Raw genomic sequence first — 20,276 nt, 5'->3', positions numbered from 1 at the left:
ACGCGAGCGCCGGGTGCGGTTTCCGCAGCGGCGGACGCTCGGGGCGCCGCACCACGCGCCGGAAGCGGCGGCGGAGGACTTCCGGTCTGGAGCCGGCGTCCGTCTGGCGCCGTCCGGGCTGTTCCGCGGCGGCGGCCGCCATGGAGGAGCCGGAGATGCAGCTCAAAGTGAAGAAAGGTAGCGGGCGCCGCGCCCGGCGGGGGCGGGGGGCAGCTTCCGGGTCCGGGGTGTCACACTCCCAAGGGTCCGGGTCCGGGGTGTCACACCGTCAGGGATGCAGGGGGCGTCACTCCCAGGGGTCAGGGTCAAGGGGGTGTCATACTCCCAGGGGTCAAGGGGGTGTCACCTCAGGGGTCAAGGGGGTGTCACTCCCAGGGGTCAGGGTCAAGGGGGTGTCATACCCCCAGGGGTCAAGGGGGTGTCACCTCAGGGGTCAAGGGGGTGTCACTCCCAGGGGTCAGGGTCAAGGGGGTGTCACACTCCCAGGGGTCAAGGGGGTGTCACTCCCAGGGGTCAGGATCAAGGGGGTGTCATACTCCCAGGGGTCAAGGGGGTGTCACCTCGGGGGTCAAGGGGGTGTCACTCCCAGGGGTCAAGGGGGTGTCACACTCCCAGGGGTCAGGGTCAAGGGGGTGTCACTCCCGGGGGTCAAGGGGGTGTCACACTCCCAGGGGTCAGGGTCAAGGGGGTGTCACTCCCAGGGGTCAAGGGGGTGTCACACTCCCAGGGGTCAGGGTCAAGGGGGTGTCACTCCCGGGAGTCAAGGGGGTGTCACTCCCAGGGGTCAGGGTCAAGGGGGTGTCACACTCCCAGGGGTCAAGGGGGTGTCACACTCCTAAGGGTCAAGGGGGTGTCACCCCCAGGGGTCAGGATCAAGGGGGTGTCACACTCCTAAGGGTCAAGGGGGTGTCACCCCCAGGGGTCAGGATCAAGGGGGTGTCACACTCCTAAGGGTCAAGGGGGTGTCACCCCCAGGGGTCAGGATCAAGGGGGTGTCACACTCCTAAGGGTCAAGGGGGTGTCACCCCCAGGGGTCAAGGGGCATCTCCCCGCCCCAGCGCGGTGCGCCCCGGCGGGCACACGCACACACACACGGTCGCGTCAGCAAAGCTGGGCACTTCCCCGCCGCGGCAACGCAAGCTCTCGCCGGCTAAACAGAAGCCGGACAACAAAACCAGTTCCCTTAAAAAGGGACCGGTGAAAACGCTTGAATTTCGTTACCGAGAGGAAGCGGGCAGCTCGCGGCCGACTCGCTGCGGGAAGCGCCCGGCACTTGTATTTGCATTTGCGTTTCACACCCAGGAGGGATCGATCCACAGCTGCTGGTGGCAGCTGCCTGCGGTGCGCGCTGCACGGCGCCGTTAGGGGAAGGGGAAGTGCGGGGGCGCGGGGCTTTTCCGGCTCGAGGGGGAAAGATGAAGGGCTGGCAGGTTGCTGAGCTCGCGAGCTGGGACCGGGGCTCGTGCGTGGGGAAGGGGAAGGGGCGGGCCTGGGGCCAGCCGGCGTGCCCAGGCAAACCCTGGCGCTGTCGCAGCCGGGGCCGAGGCGAGCTCGGAGGCAGACGTCTGCGCGTGCTCGGCTGGCGCTGTGAGGCGGCAGCGGGAGGGCGAGCGATTTCGGAGGCCGGGGCTCTGCCCGCGTGGCATAACCAGGCGCTGCCCTCCCCTTAGTTACAGACAAGTTCACCGAGAGCATGTACGTCCTGGCCAACGAGCCGTCGGTCGCGCTGTACCGGCTGCAGGAGCACGTGAGGCGGTCGCTGCCTGAGCTGGCCCAGCACAAGGTGAGTCGCGCTCGGAGCCGGAAATAGCAGCCCGCAGCTGCGCGCTTGCCCTGCCCGGGTGCACACGGACGGCACGTGCTTCGGTGCCGGCCCTGCCGCCTCCCCTGCCCGTCGGAGCTCAGTAGGAACACCGCTACAGGAGTAGCTCGCTGCCTCGGGCCTGTGCGAATGCCCTGTCAGGCCCCGTTTCTTACCTTTACTTCATCGCCTGGGCATCCGAATGAACCGGAGTTGTGGCACTTTAGTATTCAATTATTTATTGGCTTCTCCCAGGCACGCTTGAGCACGTGTCCGTGCGGGGAGGGCTGCAGAGGTTCCCGTGCTACACGCGCAGGCCTGGCCGGGCTATGCTGCTGGGAGCGGGGACACGCTTGTAGCGTTGTTCCTGAGCTGTTGCTCACTTTGATTTAATCCACGTAGCCCCGGTTGCAGGGAACGTGCCCTGAGCAACAGGGAATGGAGCAAACCATCTGGCCAGCCCGGCAGAAGGAAGAGGTCGGCTGCCATTGCTGAGGGGGCATAGGCCCGCCACCCAGGAGGACGGCAGCACGAGAGCCAGGCGCAGGGTAGTGTTAGACTGTGGGCGCATCCAGGCGGGATGCCTCTTGGGTCCCTGGTTTCTCCCCCTTCCCTGCAGAGCTGGGCTGCCTCTCTAGACTCCGCTTGGGGCCACGTTCCTGGCTGCTGCCGTCTCGAGGCCTTGGACGAGAGTGGCTGGTGTTTCTTACCTCCTTTCGACCTGGCAGCCAGGTGGGTCAGGCAGCCAAAGCCCCCACCACTGGTCCCTCTCCATGCTAAAGTTGCAGCTGTAGGTGTTGGCACACAGCGTAGACACGTCTGAGCTCAGCCTTGTCTGTCCTGGTGGCCTGACACTGGGGTCACCGCAGACGAGTGACGTGAGGTCCCGAGAGGATCCGGGACAACACGTAGCCACAAGTGTGTCCCACCCTCCTCAGCTGCAGCATACGTCTGAGGTAGTCCTCGGCCTGGACTGCACTTGGCCGGTGTCAGCAGCTCCAGGATGGTGAACCTGGGTCCCAGTCTGTTCCCAGCAATCCCATGGGGTGGATGGTGGTTTTCCCCACCTGGCTGGACGCTGATGCATGTCTTCATAACGCCCGTGGCTTCCAGGGTGCTGCCAGTAAACCAGGAGTACCTGAGAGCAGAGCAGGCACCGCAGGCTGAGCCTGTGTTGCATCTGGTCTCTAGAATAGTTCCCAGGTTTCCTCCCCGCTGTCAGTGGTAGAGCGAAGAAGCGGGGAGATGGAGAAAAAAGAAGGATTCATTGCATCAGGGCAGCGACGGCTACACAGACACCTACTGTGACCTGTCGCTGCACCACCTCAGCTTGGCTCGACCCCTGTCCCTGGGGCTCAACAGGGAACAGTTTCTAATAAGCCACACAGTGTGGTGTCTGCCGTGGTCTCAGGTGCCCCAGCTGGCTGGGATCCATTCCCTGCGAGTCGGGTATAAGCTGTGTTTAAACTCTTCCCTGCTGACCAACGGGTTCCAGGTGCCGAGCGTTCCCGCCGGCTCCCCCTAACAAGGTCTCTGCTGGCAGGCTGGCTCGTCTGCTCTCTCTCGTGCTCACTTGATTACTCCGTTCACAAGCGGCTGTTTGAAATGAAGAAGGGCTCAGCCATCATCACTGCCGGCACCTTTAACAAGATCTGGACGGGTTCTGTCATCTGCTCTGCCAGGGCCCGTCGGCTCCATGCAGGCCTCGCGGGTTTGCGCAGGCTGAGGGTGTCAGGCCGGTTGCGCTCCAGGCACCCGCTGTCAGGGCTGATTTAGCTCAAACCTGCCTCTGCCTCGTGACTTTTGTTTCTTGTTACTTCTAAAAAGACTTAAAGCAAAGGGAGGCTTTGCAAGTGCCGCGCTGTGGTGGGAAGGACACTCGATGTCAAGAAATCAGCTTCCCGGTCTAGTGAGGCATGTTCGTAGCAACAGCACTGGGGCTCAGGGGGATGGATCAAAGGAAGCTTTGCTGCAGCGGTGGCCTGAGGTCGCTGGTCCACGACAGGGCAACCTTTCGTGTCCCCTCGAGAGTCGACTGCCTAGCGGCTCAAGCTTTGCTGTGGCACCGGCTCTGGTTAGGGACCCACAGCAGACCCAGGAATGGTCTCCCAAGGAAAGTGTTGGAAGCCCCATTACTCAGACAATTTAAAACTCAAGTGGCCACGATGCAAAGAAACGTGCTGCAAGGGAAAATGTGGCACAGGCTGGGGGCAGATTAGAGGGAGGTAATCCGCTTTCCGTCCCTGTCTGTGGAGATGTGGGCTTAGACATTCCCAGGGGCTTTAAAGATAGGGATAAAGTGGGGTGGGGCACGGCGTGGGGAAGGCTGGTGCAGGGAGAAGGTGACCTCTGTGCCAGCACAACAAGCAACTTCTCTGATTGATTAAAATCATCTTAATACCTTCCTGCATCTCCAACTCTCCAGGCAGACTTAACACTTAACTCCTCGCTGATAAGATACGGGCGACGCGGGGCCGGGTGCTCCCCGGTGCCGGCACTGGGCTGCTAAGCCCTGCTCCTGCCTTTCCCCTGATCTCACAGGAGCCCAGGACTCCTCATTAATTTGCTGCTGTGCTCCCGTAATTCATTGTTAGCGCTCGGCTATATCATTAGCTGGCTTTAGTGATTAACTGCATCCGAGGAGCTGTCCTGGGAGTTCTAAGAAAGGGCATTGAGAGGAGATTAAGAAGTCCGGAGCTCGGGGGGGGGGGCGGCTCCTGTTCCTAATGAAGGGCATGAAAGCCCCAGGAAGCATCGAGAGTGCTGGAAACAGGCATCACAACCTGGCCCCAGACACGAGCAATGTGTGAAACAAGCGGAGACCAAAGGCAGGCTGCTCGGGGAGTGATGTGGCTTGGCCACCCCTCTGCTGGACCTGCTCTCCCATCCTCTCCCCCAGCCCCATTTCACCCTGACCTCCCACCTCAGTCCTCCCTGCTGAGCAGAGGGTCAGTACTGAGCCCCTGGGTCAGGGCAGGGGAAGGCCACTTGCTTCTGAGCAAGGCACACAAATGACTCATTGTGGCCACGGCTGCCCTGAACTTGGGTTGAGCACATCTCCCCGTTGGACCGGCAGCGCTGTCCCAAGGTGTCACGTAGGTGTACACGGAGGACCTGGGTGTGGGCCGTGTGGGTCACGGGGAAGGCGTTTGCCTGGCCTGCAGGCATCAGCCCTGTTGCTTTTTGTGACACAAGGTTCATTCTGTTTTCTCTGTGATTGCCTTGCAGTCAGACATGCAGAGCTGGGAGGAGCAGAGCCAAGGGGCCATCTACACCGTGGAATACGCCTGCAGGTACGTGACAGGGCTAGCAAGACTTTGGAGACTGCACTTCCCTGGGCAACGGCCCCACCCTGCGTAAGCAGGAGGAGCTGGTCAAGGCTGAGGCCAAGTCTCCAGCTCACCCTCCCCGCTCCTACTCCCCAACTCAGGGTGCTGGTGTCTTCGCAGCTCCAGCACATGGGTGCTCGAACCCCGCTGACAGACCGTGGCTCAGCTCTGTGCTGAGGGTGCCCTCCCAGCTGCTAGCGACAGGAGTCCTTGTGGGTTACTCCTGAATTGATGAGTAACCTGTTGGGGAGGGGGTGTAAAACCCTCTAAGGGAACCAAGCATGTCTCTGTTGAGCCAAGAGCTCCAAAAAAGACACCTCTGCACGCTCCCAGATGGCACAGGTCAACATTGCCATGGGCCACGCGAAGCCATTCGCACCGGTGCAGAATGAGCATCGGCACTACAGAAATGGGGCTGGGGGCAGTGTCCGCTCCCTTCAGACTGACGTAGGTGCAAGACAGGGGTGAGTCAAGCCCCAGCTGGCACTAACTGGCCTCACCTCAGCAGAGAGAGGAGGGCCAGGAGGGCACTGTCAGCACCGACTGCCTTCGGTGCAGCATGGGCCTGTCGGTCCTTCCCAGCAAATCCACCCACTCGCTAGCACTGGAAGGTGCCAAGTGCTGCATGAGGCTGGAGCTCCTCGTGAGCGATGCCCTCGCCCGGCAGCACGTGTTTTCTACTGCAGCGCAGCCCCAAAGCTCCTAACCGCCTCCTCTCCCTCCTGCCCCACCTGTTGCAGTGCCATAAAGAACATGACGGACAGCAGCGTGTACTTCAAGAGCATCGACGGGCTGCTCAAGCAGGCCATCGCCATGAAGGATCGGCTGAACGCAGCGCAGGGCCGCAGGTAGCGCAGGGCACCTGACCCCGAGTGCTGCTGACCGCCTGCCCGGGTCCCAGCAACATCTGTTCTGCCGGCCAGAGGCTTCTGCGACTTTCACGCTGCCACATGCAAACGGGCTGAGCAGTTCTGGCAGTAACACAACCTCCTGCTAGTATTTAATAGAACGAGTGGCTCATGCAGCAGGGAAGCTGAGATTCGCTTTACTTGGCAAAGAAAACAGCCTGTTTACAAAGGGTTCGCTGCAGCATAACACAGCCCCTTGGGATTAAAAACGGGGTTGTTTTGCTGGCTGGTAGCATTCCTTCGTGGACGTGTGCTGCATGATGTTGGCATCCTGTACTAACAGCCGGGGTGAGGGGGAGAGAAGCAGGGTGAAGGGCTGGATTGGGGGCTTGTCACTTGGCGCTTGTATGGCTGTCAGGGGCGGGGGTTGATTGTGGCGCTGGTTGGTGGAGCTGGAGGATTTGCTCTGATTGCAGCCTGAGCAAAGCTACTAAAGTGTCTGGCACTGGCTGGTCTGAGTCTGGCGTGTTCCCTCCCCCAGGGCCTCAACAGCACAGCCGGCTCCTGGCTGCCCTTGCCACCTCCCTGCTGGCTTTGAATGTCCTGCCCCTGCTTCAGAGCTGAGGCTGGCAGTGCCAAGCTCTGGGCAGGAGGATGGTTGTGGCTGTGGGCTCCCTTGCTTTGCTATGCTGCTGGTTTGCCAGCAGCTGCCCCTCACCTAAACCCCAAGGAGTGTTTCCAGCTCTCACGTTTCATGGGGAACGTGGCACCGGAGCTTGTGGTGCCCCCGTCCCTGGGGGCCTGGCTGGCTGACACCTGCTAGCGAAGGGGGCAGGCCACAGCCGTATCTCCACGGGCCGTGCTTAACCTCCATCGCACCCACGCCCTGGTTTAGCAGCAGCGCTGGAAGAAGCCTGGTATGTTCTGTCCTTTCTCCAAGTGCTGACGTCCAAATCGCCTGGTGGGCTGTTTTCTTTCAGCTCTGCTGCCCCGCAAGCCACAAGTCCTCCTGCCAGCTCCTGACTGCAGACAAGCCTGGCCTTCCTCTGCCTGCAGCCCAGGTCGGTGCTCTCTGGAGCCACTGGTGAGACATCCCCACCTTCTGCAGAGCCTGCTGCTTGGTCAGCCTGCTCTTGCTCGGGAGCCTCTGGCCTGTGCCTGTTTCCAGGCTGAAAGCGCTGGGCATCAGTGCTGCAGCCTCGCCGGCTGTCCCTCCTTTGGTTGATGCAGTTGCTGAGACTTGTGTGCTGCAAAGGGAGAGCATGGTTTATTTTGCACTGGCCCTTCCCGGCTCCTCAGTGGTTACAGGCTGCCCTGCAGGGTATTTCTGGCTGGGTCTCAGCCTCCAAAATGCCTGAGCTCTCAGGTCTTGGCGTTCTGCTGAAAGATCATCTGGTGCCCTGAGATGGGCACTGGGCAGCCCTCAGCCAAGGGGCAAGGGTGCTGGGAGCCTGGCAAGCGTTGGACAACAGCGAGAAGGGGCAAAGGTGGGGTGCTGAGGCCCTGATGAAAACTCCTTTCCCTGCAACAGCCCCTCACTGGTCACTCCAGGGCTCCAAAGGGCCGTCCAGACAGCCCTGCTCCTGCCCCACTGTGGAGAGGGTTAGAGGCATTGCACGATGGAGCACTGGTGGCACCAGGCTGTGGCCTTGCAGAGCCAGCGCCCCGTCTGTGAGCGGGCAGCCTGTTGCCAAGCTGGCTAGCAGCAGCGAAGGCCCCGGTGGGAGAGGGCTGGGGCAGGAGCTGCCAGCCAGTGATAGGAGGCAGATAGAGCTGTCTGTGCCCCCACAAACCCCTCTGGGTGGGAGGAGGAGGCAGGGAGTGGAGCCAAGTCCCTTCTCGTGGCAAGTCAGTTGATTCCCCCACATCACGTAGGTTTAGGGAGGCCGGGGATGGGCTGGGCTGGGCTGGGCTGGGACCAGCTTGGCGTGAGCTCCAGGAGAGATGCCGGCCTGGGCGGTGGGGCAGGTGGCTGACCGGGGCCAAACGCTCCTGCTCCGGGCTCACACCAGGGTCGAATCCTTCCCTGCGGCCACCGGCTTGCGTGCCAGAACGTTCTTCATCTCCTGCGTGACCCCGTTCCAGGGCTTGCCCTGCGCCTGCAGCAGCCCGGACTCCGCCGACAGCGTCCGGTGGGTCCTGGGCAGGCTGCAGCTCCCTTCAGGCAGGGCCCCAGGGCTCCCTGCCGAGCTGACGGTGCTGCTGGCTGGCGAGGCAAGGGGCGCCTTCCGCTCCAGGAACGGCGGGTAGGAAAACTCCCGGTGGATCTCGGGCCGGGGCCGGGGCACAGCCACGTTCTTGCTGTTGTTGAGGTGGCGGGCGGGAACCTCGCTGTGCTGGGCAGAGTCGTTCTCGTACAGGGTGTGGGAAAGCTGGGTCCGGCCACGCCGCGCCACCTGCTTGGCCCGGACCAGGGCGTGCGTCACCGTGATGAGCAGGACGAGGATGCCCGAGGACAGGATGCAGGCGCCGGTGATGCCCGTCTCCATCTCAAAGAGCAGCAGCATGTAGATGGCAAGAGCTGGAAGGGAGGGAGAAGGTGTCAGCGCAGAGGCTGCCACAGCCTTGCTGCTCGCCAAGGCGGTTGGCCACCAGGTTCTCCAGGGGTCGCGTGGCAAACTCCTGCTTCCCCACCAAGGGAATCGCCTGGCCCCAGGGAGCCCGGGGACACGCTGCAAAGGGAAAATCCTTTGCTCCTGGTCTGCAGGCAGCGGCTTGGCGCGAGGGGCAGGACGCAGCCTGGATCAGACGCGCGTGCTGCCTGCACCGGGGCCGTGCGCCCCAGGACCAGGCTGTTGGGGTTTGCAGGGGGACGGCAGCACTTGCCTGTTAAGTAGATGGAGACTCCACAGCAGAACAAGCCGACAGCCACGTGGCGAACGGTCCGGCTGTCCAGGAGGAACCAGTCGGCCCTGCAAGAGGAGAACCATCATGGTCTGTGTGCAGGGCAGGCTTTCTGCCCTTCCCCTGCCCATTCCCTCAGCCGTCGCTGTGTTGGCTGAGCATCAGCCCGAAACGCAACCCCCTCGCAATGCCGGACAGCCCTAAAAGGGTTCAGCCCTAAGTGGGCATCAACCCCCTTTGGCCAAGGGGCCCATGGTGACCAGTGCCTGCCTCCCAGCCACCTCTGCCAGGGCACGGCTGGCTCAGACCCGGCCCCGCTAACAAGGTGCGTCTGCAGAGGGGTTTCTGATGGGAGCACTGGTATTGCTGGGAAAGGGGCTGTCTCCACCATGTTGGAGGCTAGCACCTTTCTGAGCTGTCACGGTCTTTCCTTCCAACCCGCCTGTGTTCATGCTCCAGCTTCCCAGCTCGGGACGGCTTTGAAACGCGACAAAAGCATTTGGAGCACGGGGAGTCCAATGGAGACGTCACCGAGCCACGGAAACCAAACGCTTCCATGAAATGGGGCCACGTGTTTATCTGTGCCTTGGGTTCCCAGCCGGCCTTGCTGCACGAGATCGCTCCGTCTCTGCCTGGGACGGGTCCTGTTTTACCAGCTCGGGTTTTCAGAGGCGGGCAAGTTTCAAGGCTTTTGAATGGCGATTTCAAGGAGTGGAGAGGCAGGAGCAGGGAGGTCACGTGAGGGCACCGGTCTCTCCTTCCTTTAACAAACCCCTGGAGAGGGAAGAGCCTCAGTGAGTCAGGCAAGGTCCCGTGTACTTTCTTCCTCTGGGTTAGTGTCTTTGCATGGCTCGGAGCCCAGGCCCGGTGTCTCCAGGCGCGTCCTGCAAGAGCTCTGCCTCACGTGTGCACGTATCCCAGGCCCTGCTCCTTTCTCCGTCTCCATTTCATGCTCCGCACAAGAGCAGCTGAACCCTCCCGCTCTGACCGTTCAGCTCGCTCCAGCTGGCGAGGCCGCGCCGCTCCTGCCCGCACATGCCGTCCCTTTCCGTCTGCCCCAGCCCACCTCGGCAGAAAGCATTCATTGCTCCAGAGACCAGGAGAGCTCAATGAATAGCCGTTCTTGTCCGCCGCGCCAGCGCTGCCCTGGATCATTTGTTTCCTCGCCGTGACCTCGAGGACCTCCGCGCTCCAGTTCTGGCCAAGGAGGCCGCTCGTGCTGACGGAGCCGGCGTCCCGGCTAGTTGTGCGAGCGGGGCCTGGTCGTTCGCAACACAACTGGCCTCGCAAGCACCGGGGCAGGGGCTGGCAGATGCGGCCCTCGGTTGGGACCATCAGCCGCTACTACGAGGTGCGGAGCCAGCGTCCCCCTGGGGTGAAGCCCCGGATCCATCCCCAGCACTGCGTGCTTGCCTGGCAGGGAGCCCCACGACCTTGACCCCAGGGTGAAAGGGAGCTCCGCTTCCAAAGGCCAGGCAGCCCCTGGCTTCCCACTGGCAGCATACGGCCAGGTCGTGGCTGCGGCAGGGTGGACGTCTCCGCACGGGGAGCGGGGCCAGACCCAGCCCAGCGCCTTGCACCATGGACCTGCCTTCAGCTGGGAGCCTCGCCCTGGGGGGCAGGAAGAGCAGGGCCTGTGGAGGGGTGGCCCAGGGACCGGGAGAGGAGCAGCTAGCTGTAGGGGATGGGGCTGCAGCGCCTCCTTTGTTCTCCCACTGGGGAGAAGCCGGGTGCCCCGAGGGCCAGGCCCTCGGCGGGCAGTGGCACTGATCCCCATATGTGCGCCCCGGCCTGGGGCCGCAGGCAAGGCAGAGCCAACCGGAGAGGAGCCCCCAGCCCTGGCCAGGCCGAGGCGGTGCAGGGGGACGAGGCTGCCCCCGCTCTCTCCTGGTCCATCTGTTGTTGTCCTTAAACATGTCGCTGCCAGGCGTCAGGAGCCGCTAATAGACCTTGGCTGAGCTCCCGCGCCGCGCGGCTCGTTGGGGAAGAGAAGCCACTTTGTGTTATTAATTACATGATTGGGGGATTAGCGGGAGGGGAGGAACGGGCTCCCGGCTGGGGCTATTGAGCGCCGAGCTGGAAACTGGAGCACTAATTCAGGGTGACAGGCCCAGCGTGGGAAAGAGCCTGGGACGTGAGCGGATCCCTAATGACCCGGGGCTGGGGCACAATAGGGAGGTGCCGTTCGGGGCTCGCCGGGGCCAAGCTGCCCCCTTAACTCTTTCCTGCCGAGATGTCTGTACAGGAGCAGCATCGGCCGCTGCAGGGGCTGGGCGCCGTTTGCAAATGGACAGCGTCGAAATGGTCGGACGGCTCCGCACACGCACAGGCACATGCACAAGTGCACACGCACGCATCTGCGCGGGAGGGGGACCCGATTCCCCCCCAACATTGCAGGTGGGAGCCAGAGGTGCAAACCAAGTGTCCTGCACCGGGTCAGCTAGTGAAAGCGAGAGCAGAACCCGGCCCGCCGGGGACAGGCTGCCTCTCCGGGGCCCGTCGTCCTCTGGGCTCACGTGGGGACTCTGGCGGAGCCGTGGCAGCCCCCACGGCCCTGAGGAGCTGGGTGAGGCAGTGGTGCAAACTGCTCGGGGCAAATCATTCTGGGAGCAACCTTCTTCACCCCGAATGGGCCAAGGTGCCCTGTGGGGAGCAGGGACTTGCCCTGCCTCTGTCAGAGGCATCAGACTGCCCTCTGCCACCAGGAATCGCCGGCCGCCCCCGACCTCTTGCACTAACCAAACTCGTGGCACCTTTCTCTGCTCACACGGGAAGGCAGGATTCCCACCGGCTGAGCCCTTGCTAATGCAACGGCTTTCTCTCTGCAGCTCAGACACAGGATCCAGCCATGGTCTCGCTGATGCTTTGCACGGAGGGCAGGATGGTACTCCACTCCTCCGTGCTCCCCTGCGCATGCATCTCCGGACGGCACGTGCTCTGCACTCAGGCAGTGACCGCCACGACCCCCAGGCTCTACTGAATCACAGCCCCCACCCCATACGTGTGACCGGCGCCCTCCCTCCTGCATGCACGAGCTTGCTTGGAGCCGTCTAATTAGCTGGTTGGCCCGCTTCAGCTCTGCCAGCATCCTAGAGGTGACTGGCAGGACTCTGGACAGAAATGCAGCGTGAGAGCCCAGGTTGGCACCAGGTGTTGAGCCGAGTTTCCAACGGGTCGGGAATATTTCACTCCAACAACCCTGCAGCAGGAAGCTCCGTTTCTGCAAAGTCCAAGGTGTCCACGGGACGTGTCTGCAGAATCGGACATGCTCGCTTGCGAGGACTGAAGTGAGACACTAGTTCTGGGCGAGTCGGACCCGTGTTGGACTGTTCTGGGCTGTTGAACTGACTTGAGTCCATTTACCACCAAGCTGGATCTCAGCTTTGCAGTGCCCCGTGCCATGGGTGCTGGAGCTTGGGACCCGCTTGTGATCTGTGCTGGGCTCCCCAAGTGGCCCCATCTCCCGTGGGGCTGTGCACCTGCCCCTGACAGAGCTGTGCAGGGCGCCGAGTCACTGAGCCACCGCCCGGATGCATTTCAGAGCTTCATATTTGCAAAAAACAGTTATTTTTGCCTCCCAAGCCCAGCAAGGCCCACTCAGCCCTGCACTAAGGATGCCTTCAACTGCCCCAAGTCTGGGAGGGGACGGGAGCAGGACAGTGTTTCCAGAAGTGTTGGTGCAGCAGTAAACCCGCTGGTAATGATTAAGTCGACTTGTGTCGCGGTTAATGACCCAGGGCCCTGCCTCAGTCTGTTCCCTGCAGGTCACCTTTGAATGCCCTGGGACGCAGGCAGAAGAGCCTGGCAAGGGCCGGGGTAGGGGGAAGAGTGGGCTCCAGGCTTCGGACCTGGGCTTTCACCCACAGATCTTGCTTCCAGGCGCTGTGCCTCCTGTTGTCAAACCTTCTTGCAATCTGGGGGGCTGGTGCCATCCTTGGGGAGGGGAAAGGACAAGGTCTGGCTCCCAGGCAGCTGCTGCTGCAGGTAACCAGGCTCTCTGCCGAACCCAGAGCCGGCGGGAGCAGCTGGAGGTGGGAACGAAGCCAGGCTGACCGCTGCTGCGGTAGCCGAGGGCAGAGCCAGCCCCAGGACGGGCAGGACAGCAGGACTCCTGGGTTCTCTGCCCAGTTGTCACCCCGTGAGCTGGGGGGCACGTTAGGCACTTTGCTGCCTCTATCACCCGCAGGAGGGCTCTGGTACCATTTAGGGGTCTTGGGCCCCCCAGGTGCTTGCAGACAGGTGGTTGGAAACCATCGCAGGAGGTTAAAAAAGCCAAGGCTCCACCGACTTATTGCATCTCTCAGCCTGTGCGCTGTGAGGGGACCAGGTGCTCGTGCTGGTGACCCTCCAGCCCCGGGCTTCTGCTCCAATAGTTTCTCCCAGGCAGGCAGCGCTGTCCGAGACACACTCCTGTCACACACGCATCTACGCAAGGATATTAGCAGGTGTTTAAAGGGGGGAGGTGTTAATACCAGTGGTTAGTGCAGACAGATGTGAAGGCAGCTGATAAAGTTGGTGGGCACAAGCGCGCACACCTGGTACTAAGTGGCACCCCACGAGTCACAGCCCACAGGCATTGGCCTCATGGCCTGTGAAGGAGGGGAGGTCTCCCTGCTCAGAGACAGGTTAGAAATGCTGCTAGGAATCTCCCTCACCCCACTGCTTCCCACCCTGCACCCCTACAATACCCCAGTGCCTCAGCCCTGGCGCAGCCCCCAGCATTCCCATTTCATGGGGGGCAGGGAAGCAAATGCAGCAGGAGATGCAGGGATTTGGCCGAGGCTACTTGGGGAGTCTGTGGCAGGGTGGGGAACGGCCCCCATAGCTCCCGAGTCCTGGCCCAGTGCCCTGGAGAACAGCCAAGGGGCGGGGAAGGTGCCTGGGTGCCCCATGGAGGGGCTATCTTACCCCTGCTGGGGCCCACAGTGCCCAGGAGCCGGGAGGTGGCTGCAGGGGGGGTCATGGAGAAAGGGGGTCTCCCTCCCGGGGAAGGTTGTTAACCCTTCGCTGAATGCTCCTCCCCTCCACCTGGTCCTGGCAAGTCAGAAATCCCCCGTTGCCGGGGAGCTGGTACAGGGGGCACGCACCCGCCGGCCTGCGCCGCTCTGCCCGGGGCAGGGCCGAGGCGGGCGAGCAGCTAGGAGCCCCGTCGCCCCCCAAGCGCCGGGGGCGAGCCCGACCCCAACCCGGGGCTGCTCGGGTCCCCGCTGTGCCCCGGCCCCGGTACCTGTCGGGCTCGGCGTCGCCCCGGCAGAGCTCGGCGCTGCAGTAGCCGTGCAGGAGGCAGAGCAGGAGGCAGCTGAGGTTGAGCACGAGGCAGAGCGCGGCCAGCGCGGCCGAGAGCGGCAGGAGCACGGCGGCCGCCCCCTCGGGCACTGCCCCGGCCCCGGCCCCGGGCCGGCCCCGCTCCCGGCCCGCCTGCAGCTGGAAGATGAGGCTGGAGGCGAGCACGGCCATGGCTGCGGCCAACACCCCGAAGAGCACGAGCGCGGCCAGCGCCCGCGCCGGGTACGGGGCCCGCATGGCCGGGCAGAGTCCGGCCGAGCCGCCGAGCCAGGGCGCCGGAGCGGGCGGGGCTGCAGCTGCCCCCGCCTCGCCTCACCTCGCCCCGCCCCGCCCGGGCACACGCACGTGCACCCCCCGTGCACACGCAGAGACCCGCGTCACATGCCCCCGCTGAGCCGCAGGTGCACACGCACGCACCGACAGGTGCACGCACACACGGGGAGACAGGCGCACACACGTGCGTGCACACAGACAGAGGCACGTGCGCGCGCGCGCACTCACAGGTGCACGCGCACACGTTCACGCGTCCGCCCACACACGTGCACCCCCCGCCACGCGCGCACACACGTGCACACACACGCAGCCCCCCCCCCCCGCCCCGCATGTCTCGGAGCCCCGGGGTCCCGCCCGGCCTGGGGCCGCCCCCGCGAGAGCTGCTGCCCCGCGTGCGGCCAGGGCGAGGGGCACCGGCAGCCGGAGTCCTTCCGCGAGCCGGGCCCTCGCGCTCCCCTCGCCGGCCCAGCACCCCGGGACACCGGGGATTTCCACGGCAGCGGGGCAGCAGCTGTGGCTGGGACTCGGACAGTCCTGGCTTTGAGCCGCGCAAGGAGTGCTTAAAACCAGCTTCAGGCGTGAAGTGTGGACGAAGCAGGGGTGTAGCCAGCTCCCTGCTGCGGGCTGGCGCGGGGCGGTGGTGTCCTCTGGGATGATGCCAGAAGCGAGCAAGGGGAGCGGGTCCCCGAGGTGCCTGCCTCAGCCGGGCACAGGGCCCTGGGAGCTCCTGAATTTGTCCTGGAGCAGAAATGCCTGGGAGAAGGGGAAGGGTCTTTCCCTTGGCAGCGGTCCTCCCAGCTGCAGCGCCGCTGGCTCAGGGGACCGTCCCCATGGCAGGGCTCCTTCCGCAGAGCAGGGGTGTCGGGGCCCTTGGCTCATGGGGGCCGACTCCACCAGCCAGCCCAGGCCCCTGAGCCTCTCTGGGGGGCTGCGCGGCTCCCTGGCAGGGCGAATGCACACGGGTCCCTGCGGTTGCAGGCGAGTGCTGCAATGAAAATGGGGTACTTAGTGCTTTAAGAGGATTGACACGACACTTCCATCGATATTAAGCAGAAAGGCTTCATTAATTAGATAAGAGCTAATAGGCAAATGACAGGTAGGCTGTTGCATGAAGGAATAAAGCAAGCTATAATCAAGTCCAGTCTACCCCAGGAGTGTTTTCTCACCAAACACGGCCAAAGAAGCAGTTCTGATGGTTGCAGCTTTCACCGGGCCTGGATCCGTCCCCGAGGGTGGTCAGCTGGGCACAGGTGGCAGGGGGAGCAGAGACCCCCTGGTCCGCCAGGTTCTCCCTGGTCCATTTTGCACCATTGGGCAGGGTCAGAGCACCCAGTGGCACAGAAAGGCCCCGAGCCATTCCTGCAAGGAGCACCCACTCCCCCCTGGAGACAGTCCCTCACCCCCAGCCCAGCCCCCAAAGCCAGCAGAGCTGCAGCCTGGCTCTGAGGGTGTCGGCTCCTCTTCTCCCATCTCAGGGAGGTGTGTGTCCCCCATCCCCCCCCCAGCATCCTCCTCTCCTGCCTGGCTGAGCTCGCTCCTGGCCTTGGCCTTGGCCTTGGGCTTGGCCTTGCCCTTGACCCGCTGGCTCCACTACAGAGCAAAGGCCTCCAGAGGGAGCCAGAGACTTTCCAGTGAGGCCTCGAGCAGGGCAGGCCCAGGGTGAAGCCCCAGGCCAGCGGTTCTCAACCTTTGCAGGACTTGAGACACCTCGGAAAATGCCAGCTCCTCCCTCGCACTCGCTTGTGGACTGCAGAAAAGCAACAGAGCAATTCTGGTGTCGTGACACGCTCAGCAAGCCCACAGCGGGGCAGGGTGCTTCGAGCGCCCCGGACTCCTGTTGGAAATATCTGGGCTTGTCTTGTGAACCACGTGCACAGCTAGCAGTGTTGGCCTTGTGTGGTGCCCTAGGGCACCCTTGAGAGGATCTCGAGGCACCCCAGGGTGCTGCAGCCCCCCTGGCTGGGACTCGCTGCCCCAGACACACACAGAGATGGCAGGTGAGGGCTGGAGCCCCCCACCCCAGCCCCTCGGGGGCAGATTTCAGCTGGACCCACCTCCAGGAGACTCCTCAAGGCACCCCCAGGGAAAGGCATCCACCTGGGCAGTGGCTGCCTCTGGTGCTGGTGCCCAGAACAGAGTGGCTGGACTATTGGCCGTGGGCAGCCGGGTGGAGGTCCCGTGTCCACATCTGTGTCCGGGCGGGGGCATCTCTGTGCCAGCTCTGCCCAGGGCAGGGGTGTTCTTGGGTACAGCAGCTCTTTAAAGACCCCAGGGTGCTGGGTGTCATTGCATAGGCACTAACACAGCCTCTCCCCCACCCCATAAAACCCATCTCCAGGATCAATTAAGATTAGGAGCAATGCTAATTAACAGCCTGCTAATTGCACTCTGCAGCCCTGTGCAAATCCCGGGGTTTGCAGGCAGCAGCCGCGGCCCTAGAGGCAATGCCAGGTCCCCTTTCCCCAGTGCTGCTGGCAGGGTGGGCTTCCCCCCCTCACCCCATCCTCTTCTCCCCATTGCTGCACCTCTGTGATGGGAGAAGCAGCTTCGGGTCTCTCGTGCCCTGCCAGGATTGGGCCTGGGGTCCAGGAGGAGCTCCAGCTGCCATGTGCTGTACCCCGCACCCCGCTGGCAGGGGGACAGTCTGTCCTTGGCCTGGCAGCCCCAAGGCCCAGCTGCCCCCCGCCCACACCCAGAGCAGGAGCTGGAGCTCAGTCTCCACTGTGGCAGGGCTGGTTTGGTACATCCCATGGGAGCATTTTCCTGGTCGGTCTGCTCCCTGGAGCGGGGCTGGGCACAGAGCCACGGCCAGGTGCTGGCCGGGTCCCGGGAAGCCCTGCTGCCAGCGCGGCTGTTGGGAGGGGGTGTCCTTACGCACCAGCCCTCCCTGGAGGCAGGCGCATGCCAGCCCTGCGAGCCGGCCGAGCCTGCATGGGGCAGGGGACGGAGCTGATTTCCTGACAAGCCCTTTCTAATCCCACATCCCACCTGGTGCCAAGGCAGCTCCTCTCATGTAACCGGAGCCCAGAAGTTGCATCAGTTCCACGTAGCTGCTGTAAACAGTTGTGTTGCCCCAGGGACCCTGCTCTCTCCGGGCCGTCAGGACAGCTCGTTACCGCCCTGCAGCGCATGGAGCCAGTGGGCACTGGGTGGGCAGGGGCAGGCAGTGAGTGGGTCTGTGCTCACAAGCCCTCGTGGAGCCCCAGCAGAGCTGGCTGTGCAGGCGATGCCTAGCCTGCCCGGCTGCTTAGACTTGGCAGGGTAGAGGACAAGCTTCTTTTCTTCTCCTCATGCCCCAGAAGATCAAAGCCCTCCCCTAGCTGGCAGACTGGAAAGGCCCAGGGACTCAGAGCGAAACTCTGCCAAAAGCCCCATTTCTCACCTAGCCCAGAGCTCAGCTCCACCCAAACCTGCAGCCCAGGGAGCGATCACGATCAGCGCATTGTTGGCCAGAGACTGGGAGCCCGCTGGGCTGTGCCAGGCACTGTGCAGGCACCGGGTCACAAACTGTCCCTGCCATCCAACCCTGTGGAGGACGGGAGGGGACAGGCTGGCTTGGCATGGGGCGTGGGCGTGCTGACGGCCACCCCGCAGGACACAGACCCAACTGGGAGGAGAAACCGGTCACCCAAGTCCTGGTCCAAGAGCCGGGGCCCATTGCAGGTGCCCCCTCCCCCCATCTAGAAGGGGCTCATTGGTTTCAGACTGGAGCGAGAGCCTCGCGGGACCACGGCACTGCTGCTCTGCGCTGGGGTGCAGCTCCCCCGAGCACGCAGCCATGGCACATGCCTGCCTGGGCTCACTGCTGTCACACTGCTGTGCCATGCATGCTCCACCTGTGTCTGCCAGTCCCCATCTCTCCAGCTAGTGGCGGGCGGCTGGAGGGGATGCAGAGCCCTTGGCCGCAGCCTGGGAGGAAGGGGGTTTGGAAAGGCTGAGGGGGGTTCTCCAAGGGCCCGAGCTCCAGGTGCAATCTGAGCTGGTGTCTGCTAGAGTGTCAGGTGATGCCCCGAGCCAGAACCTGCCTTGAGTGTGCCTCAGGTAGTGATCCACGTGCTGGGCACAGCTGGTAGAAGCAAATTGGCACATAGCACAGAGAGGGCAGGGCTGCTTGGTCCTGGCTCCGCTGGCCACAGAGAGCCGGCTCTGGCCATGCCCCTTCTAAGCCTTAGGCCATGAGCTGGGGCAGGTGTCAGCACTCAGTCTCAGCAGCTCTCTCCCCTGGAGCATCACCCTGCCCTGCTCCCCTCGGGCGGCAGGTGCGTCACTTGTGGTGGGAGCCGCTGCGGTGACAGATGTTATTGCCTGCTACCCGCCAAGCGAAACCTCATCAGCAGGCTGCTGGGAAACAGCAGTGACGGCTGCACCGGGTGGGAGGAGGGGAAGGCCTCTGCCCCCCAGTCTCCCCTTCGTGGGGCAGGAGCCCTCACAGTGTCTCTGCTTGGTTTGGTCCCAGCGGGACTCCTGCAGGCCAGGGCAGGGTGCCACTTCCCTCCGCTCCAGGGAAAGGCAAGGGAAGAGCCTGGCTTTCCCCCAAAGCACTTGGCAGCCTGCGGCAAAAGGGCCTGGGTATAAACTGAGGGTCCTTGGGTCTTGCTAGCATGCAGGCTCAGCAAAGGCTGCGCTGGGGGTTTATAAATGGTTGATCCATCAGAGAGGTAGTAGCATTAAGGGCCTGGCAGACTGACAGTGACCCTGGCATGGTCGATGCCATCCCCTGCAACCCTGACACAGCTGTGTGGGCTCCATGGGGCACCCCCAGATGGACCCATCCGATCAGTGCAGCCCATTGCCTCTGTTACCCCGGGGAAGGCTCCGGCTCGAGGCTGCTTGCACAGTCTGGTATGGGGGAGCCGGAGCTGGGAAGGCAGTAGTACGGCTATGCCCAGCTGTTCCCTCCGTGCGGGCTTGACCCTTTGGAGCCGCACCCATGAACAGACATTCGAGCTGGTGCAGGGCAGGGTAAACCGCTGCTCTCTGGGGCTAGGGCAGGGCCCCGAGCGGGCAGAGACCACAGAGCTGTCAGGGTCAGCGCGTTACCTGCTGCGTCCCCGCTGTCCGCGCTCCAGGGTCGGAGGCTGGCCCATGCCGGGCGCTGGAGGCAGGGAGGTTGGCTCGGGGCCCTGCAGCTCACCCCGGCCCAGCAATTCCACGGTGACTCGGCCCCGGATTATTGCCATCCTGCTCTTGTGAGGCTGCGACTGCAGCGGCGAACACTAACAACAGTTTGCGGCGTCCCGTTGCCCGTGCCGTCTCAGGCCCTGGAGGGGAACAGGGGGGAGCCTCAGGGTGGGACATGTCTAGGCCCCAGGCGCCTTGAGGTCTTTCAGCCTCTTCTCCGACTGCAAGACAACACTCCCAATCTCAGGGACACAACTCGGGTGCCCTGAGCCCCCCAGGCCCCTGTCCTCTCACCCGTGACGCTGCGGGGGCCTGCCCAGGAGCCTCCCTCGTGATGCCCCGCAGCCCCACTGGGGTGCACGGGCCCCCTCACCCCTGCCGGACGGAGGGGCTGGGCCATACCATTGTTTTTTAATAAAATCTATTTCTATATATATCGAGAGAGAGAGAGTTATATATACACATCCTCTATCGTAAACTTTCCATCACACAGCTTAAACCACATGAAGACAAGCCCGCCGCCCATTACAATGAACGCACCGGCTGGGCCAGACGAGGTGCAGAGAGGCAGGGGCTGGTCGCCCGGGGACATCCAGGGGCGGGTCTCTTCCCCACGCGCCCCGCGAGCTCTAGGCTCCCCGGTGCCCCGCAGCAGGGCGCGGGGTGCCGCAGCCCGGCCCGGGCCCGGCCCGCAGCAGCTGCCCCCGGGCGCGGCGGGCTCGCGGCACCCCGCCAAGGGGCCGGGGCGGGGCTATGCAAATGTGTCGCGCCGCC

At 63.4% G+C, this 20,276-nt stretch overlaps 2 protein-coding genes and 1 long non-coding RNA gene across 4 annotated transcripts; 1 reads left to right on the top strand and 2 right to left on the bottom strand.

The window, feature by feature from the left end:
- Positions 1–56: 56 nt before the first annotated feature.
- On the top strand, positions 57–6,270 carry BORCS8 (BLOC-1 related complex subunit 8). The gene is made up of 4 exons (XM_014604023.3): positions 57–177; positions 1,671–1,783; positions 5,030–5,094; positions 5,871–6,270. Exons 1-4 carry the CDS (start codon positions 141–143, stop codon positions 5,980–5,982), a joined length of 327 nt encoding a protein of 108 aa, XP_014459509.1. The 5' UTR covers positions 57–140; the 3' UTR covers positions 5,983–6,270.
- On the bottom strand, positions 6,160–14,674 carry TMEM221 (transmembrane protein 221). 2 transcript variants are annotated; one of them, XM_006271036.4, is made up of 3 exons: positions 14,050–14,665; positions 8,805–8,890; positions 6,160–8,499 (listed from the first exon to the last, which is right to left on the bottom strand). In XM_006271036.4, the coding sequence occupies exons 1-3, from the start codon at positions 14,343–14,345 to the stop codon at positions 7,982–7,984; spliced, it is 900 nt and encodes a 299-aa protein (XP_006271098.3). In that variant the 5' UTR covers positions 14,346–14,665; the 3' UTR covers positions 6,160–7,981. The 2 variants fall into 2 exon arrangements, with proteins under 2 accessions (XP_006271098.3, XP_059575871.1); XM_059719888.1 differs by lacking the exon at positions 6,160–8,499 and having other exon boundaries at positions 8,806–13,247; positions 14,050–14,674.
- Positions 14,675–14,728: 54 nt separating this feature from the next.
- On the bottom strand, positions 14,729–20,212 carry LOC132246585 (uncharacterized). The gene is made up of 3 exons (XR_009457982.1): positions 20,043–20,212; positions 19,422–19,642; positions 14,729–15,366 (listed from the first exon to the last, which is right to left on the bottom strand). It is a non-coding gene; the product is annotated as an uncharacterized LOC132246585 (long non-coding RNA).
- Between the last annotated feature and the right edge of the window lie 64 nt (positions 20,213–20,276).

The sequence above is a fragment of the Alligator mississippiensis genome, chromosome 16 (assembly GCF_030867095.1).
Source record: "Alligator mississippiensis isolate rAllMis1 chromosome 16, rAllMis1, whole genome shotgun sequence".
Classification (NCBI taxonomy): Eukaryota; Metazoa; Chordata; order Crocodylia; family Alligatoridae; genus Alligator; species Alligator mississippiensis.
This window is presented reverse-complemented; position numbering and strand designations above follow the sequence as displayed.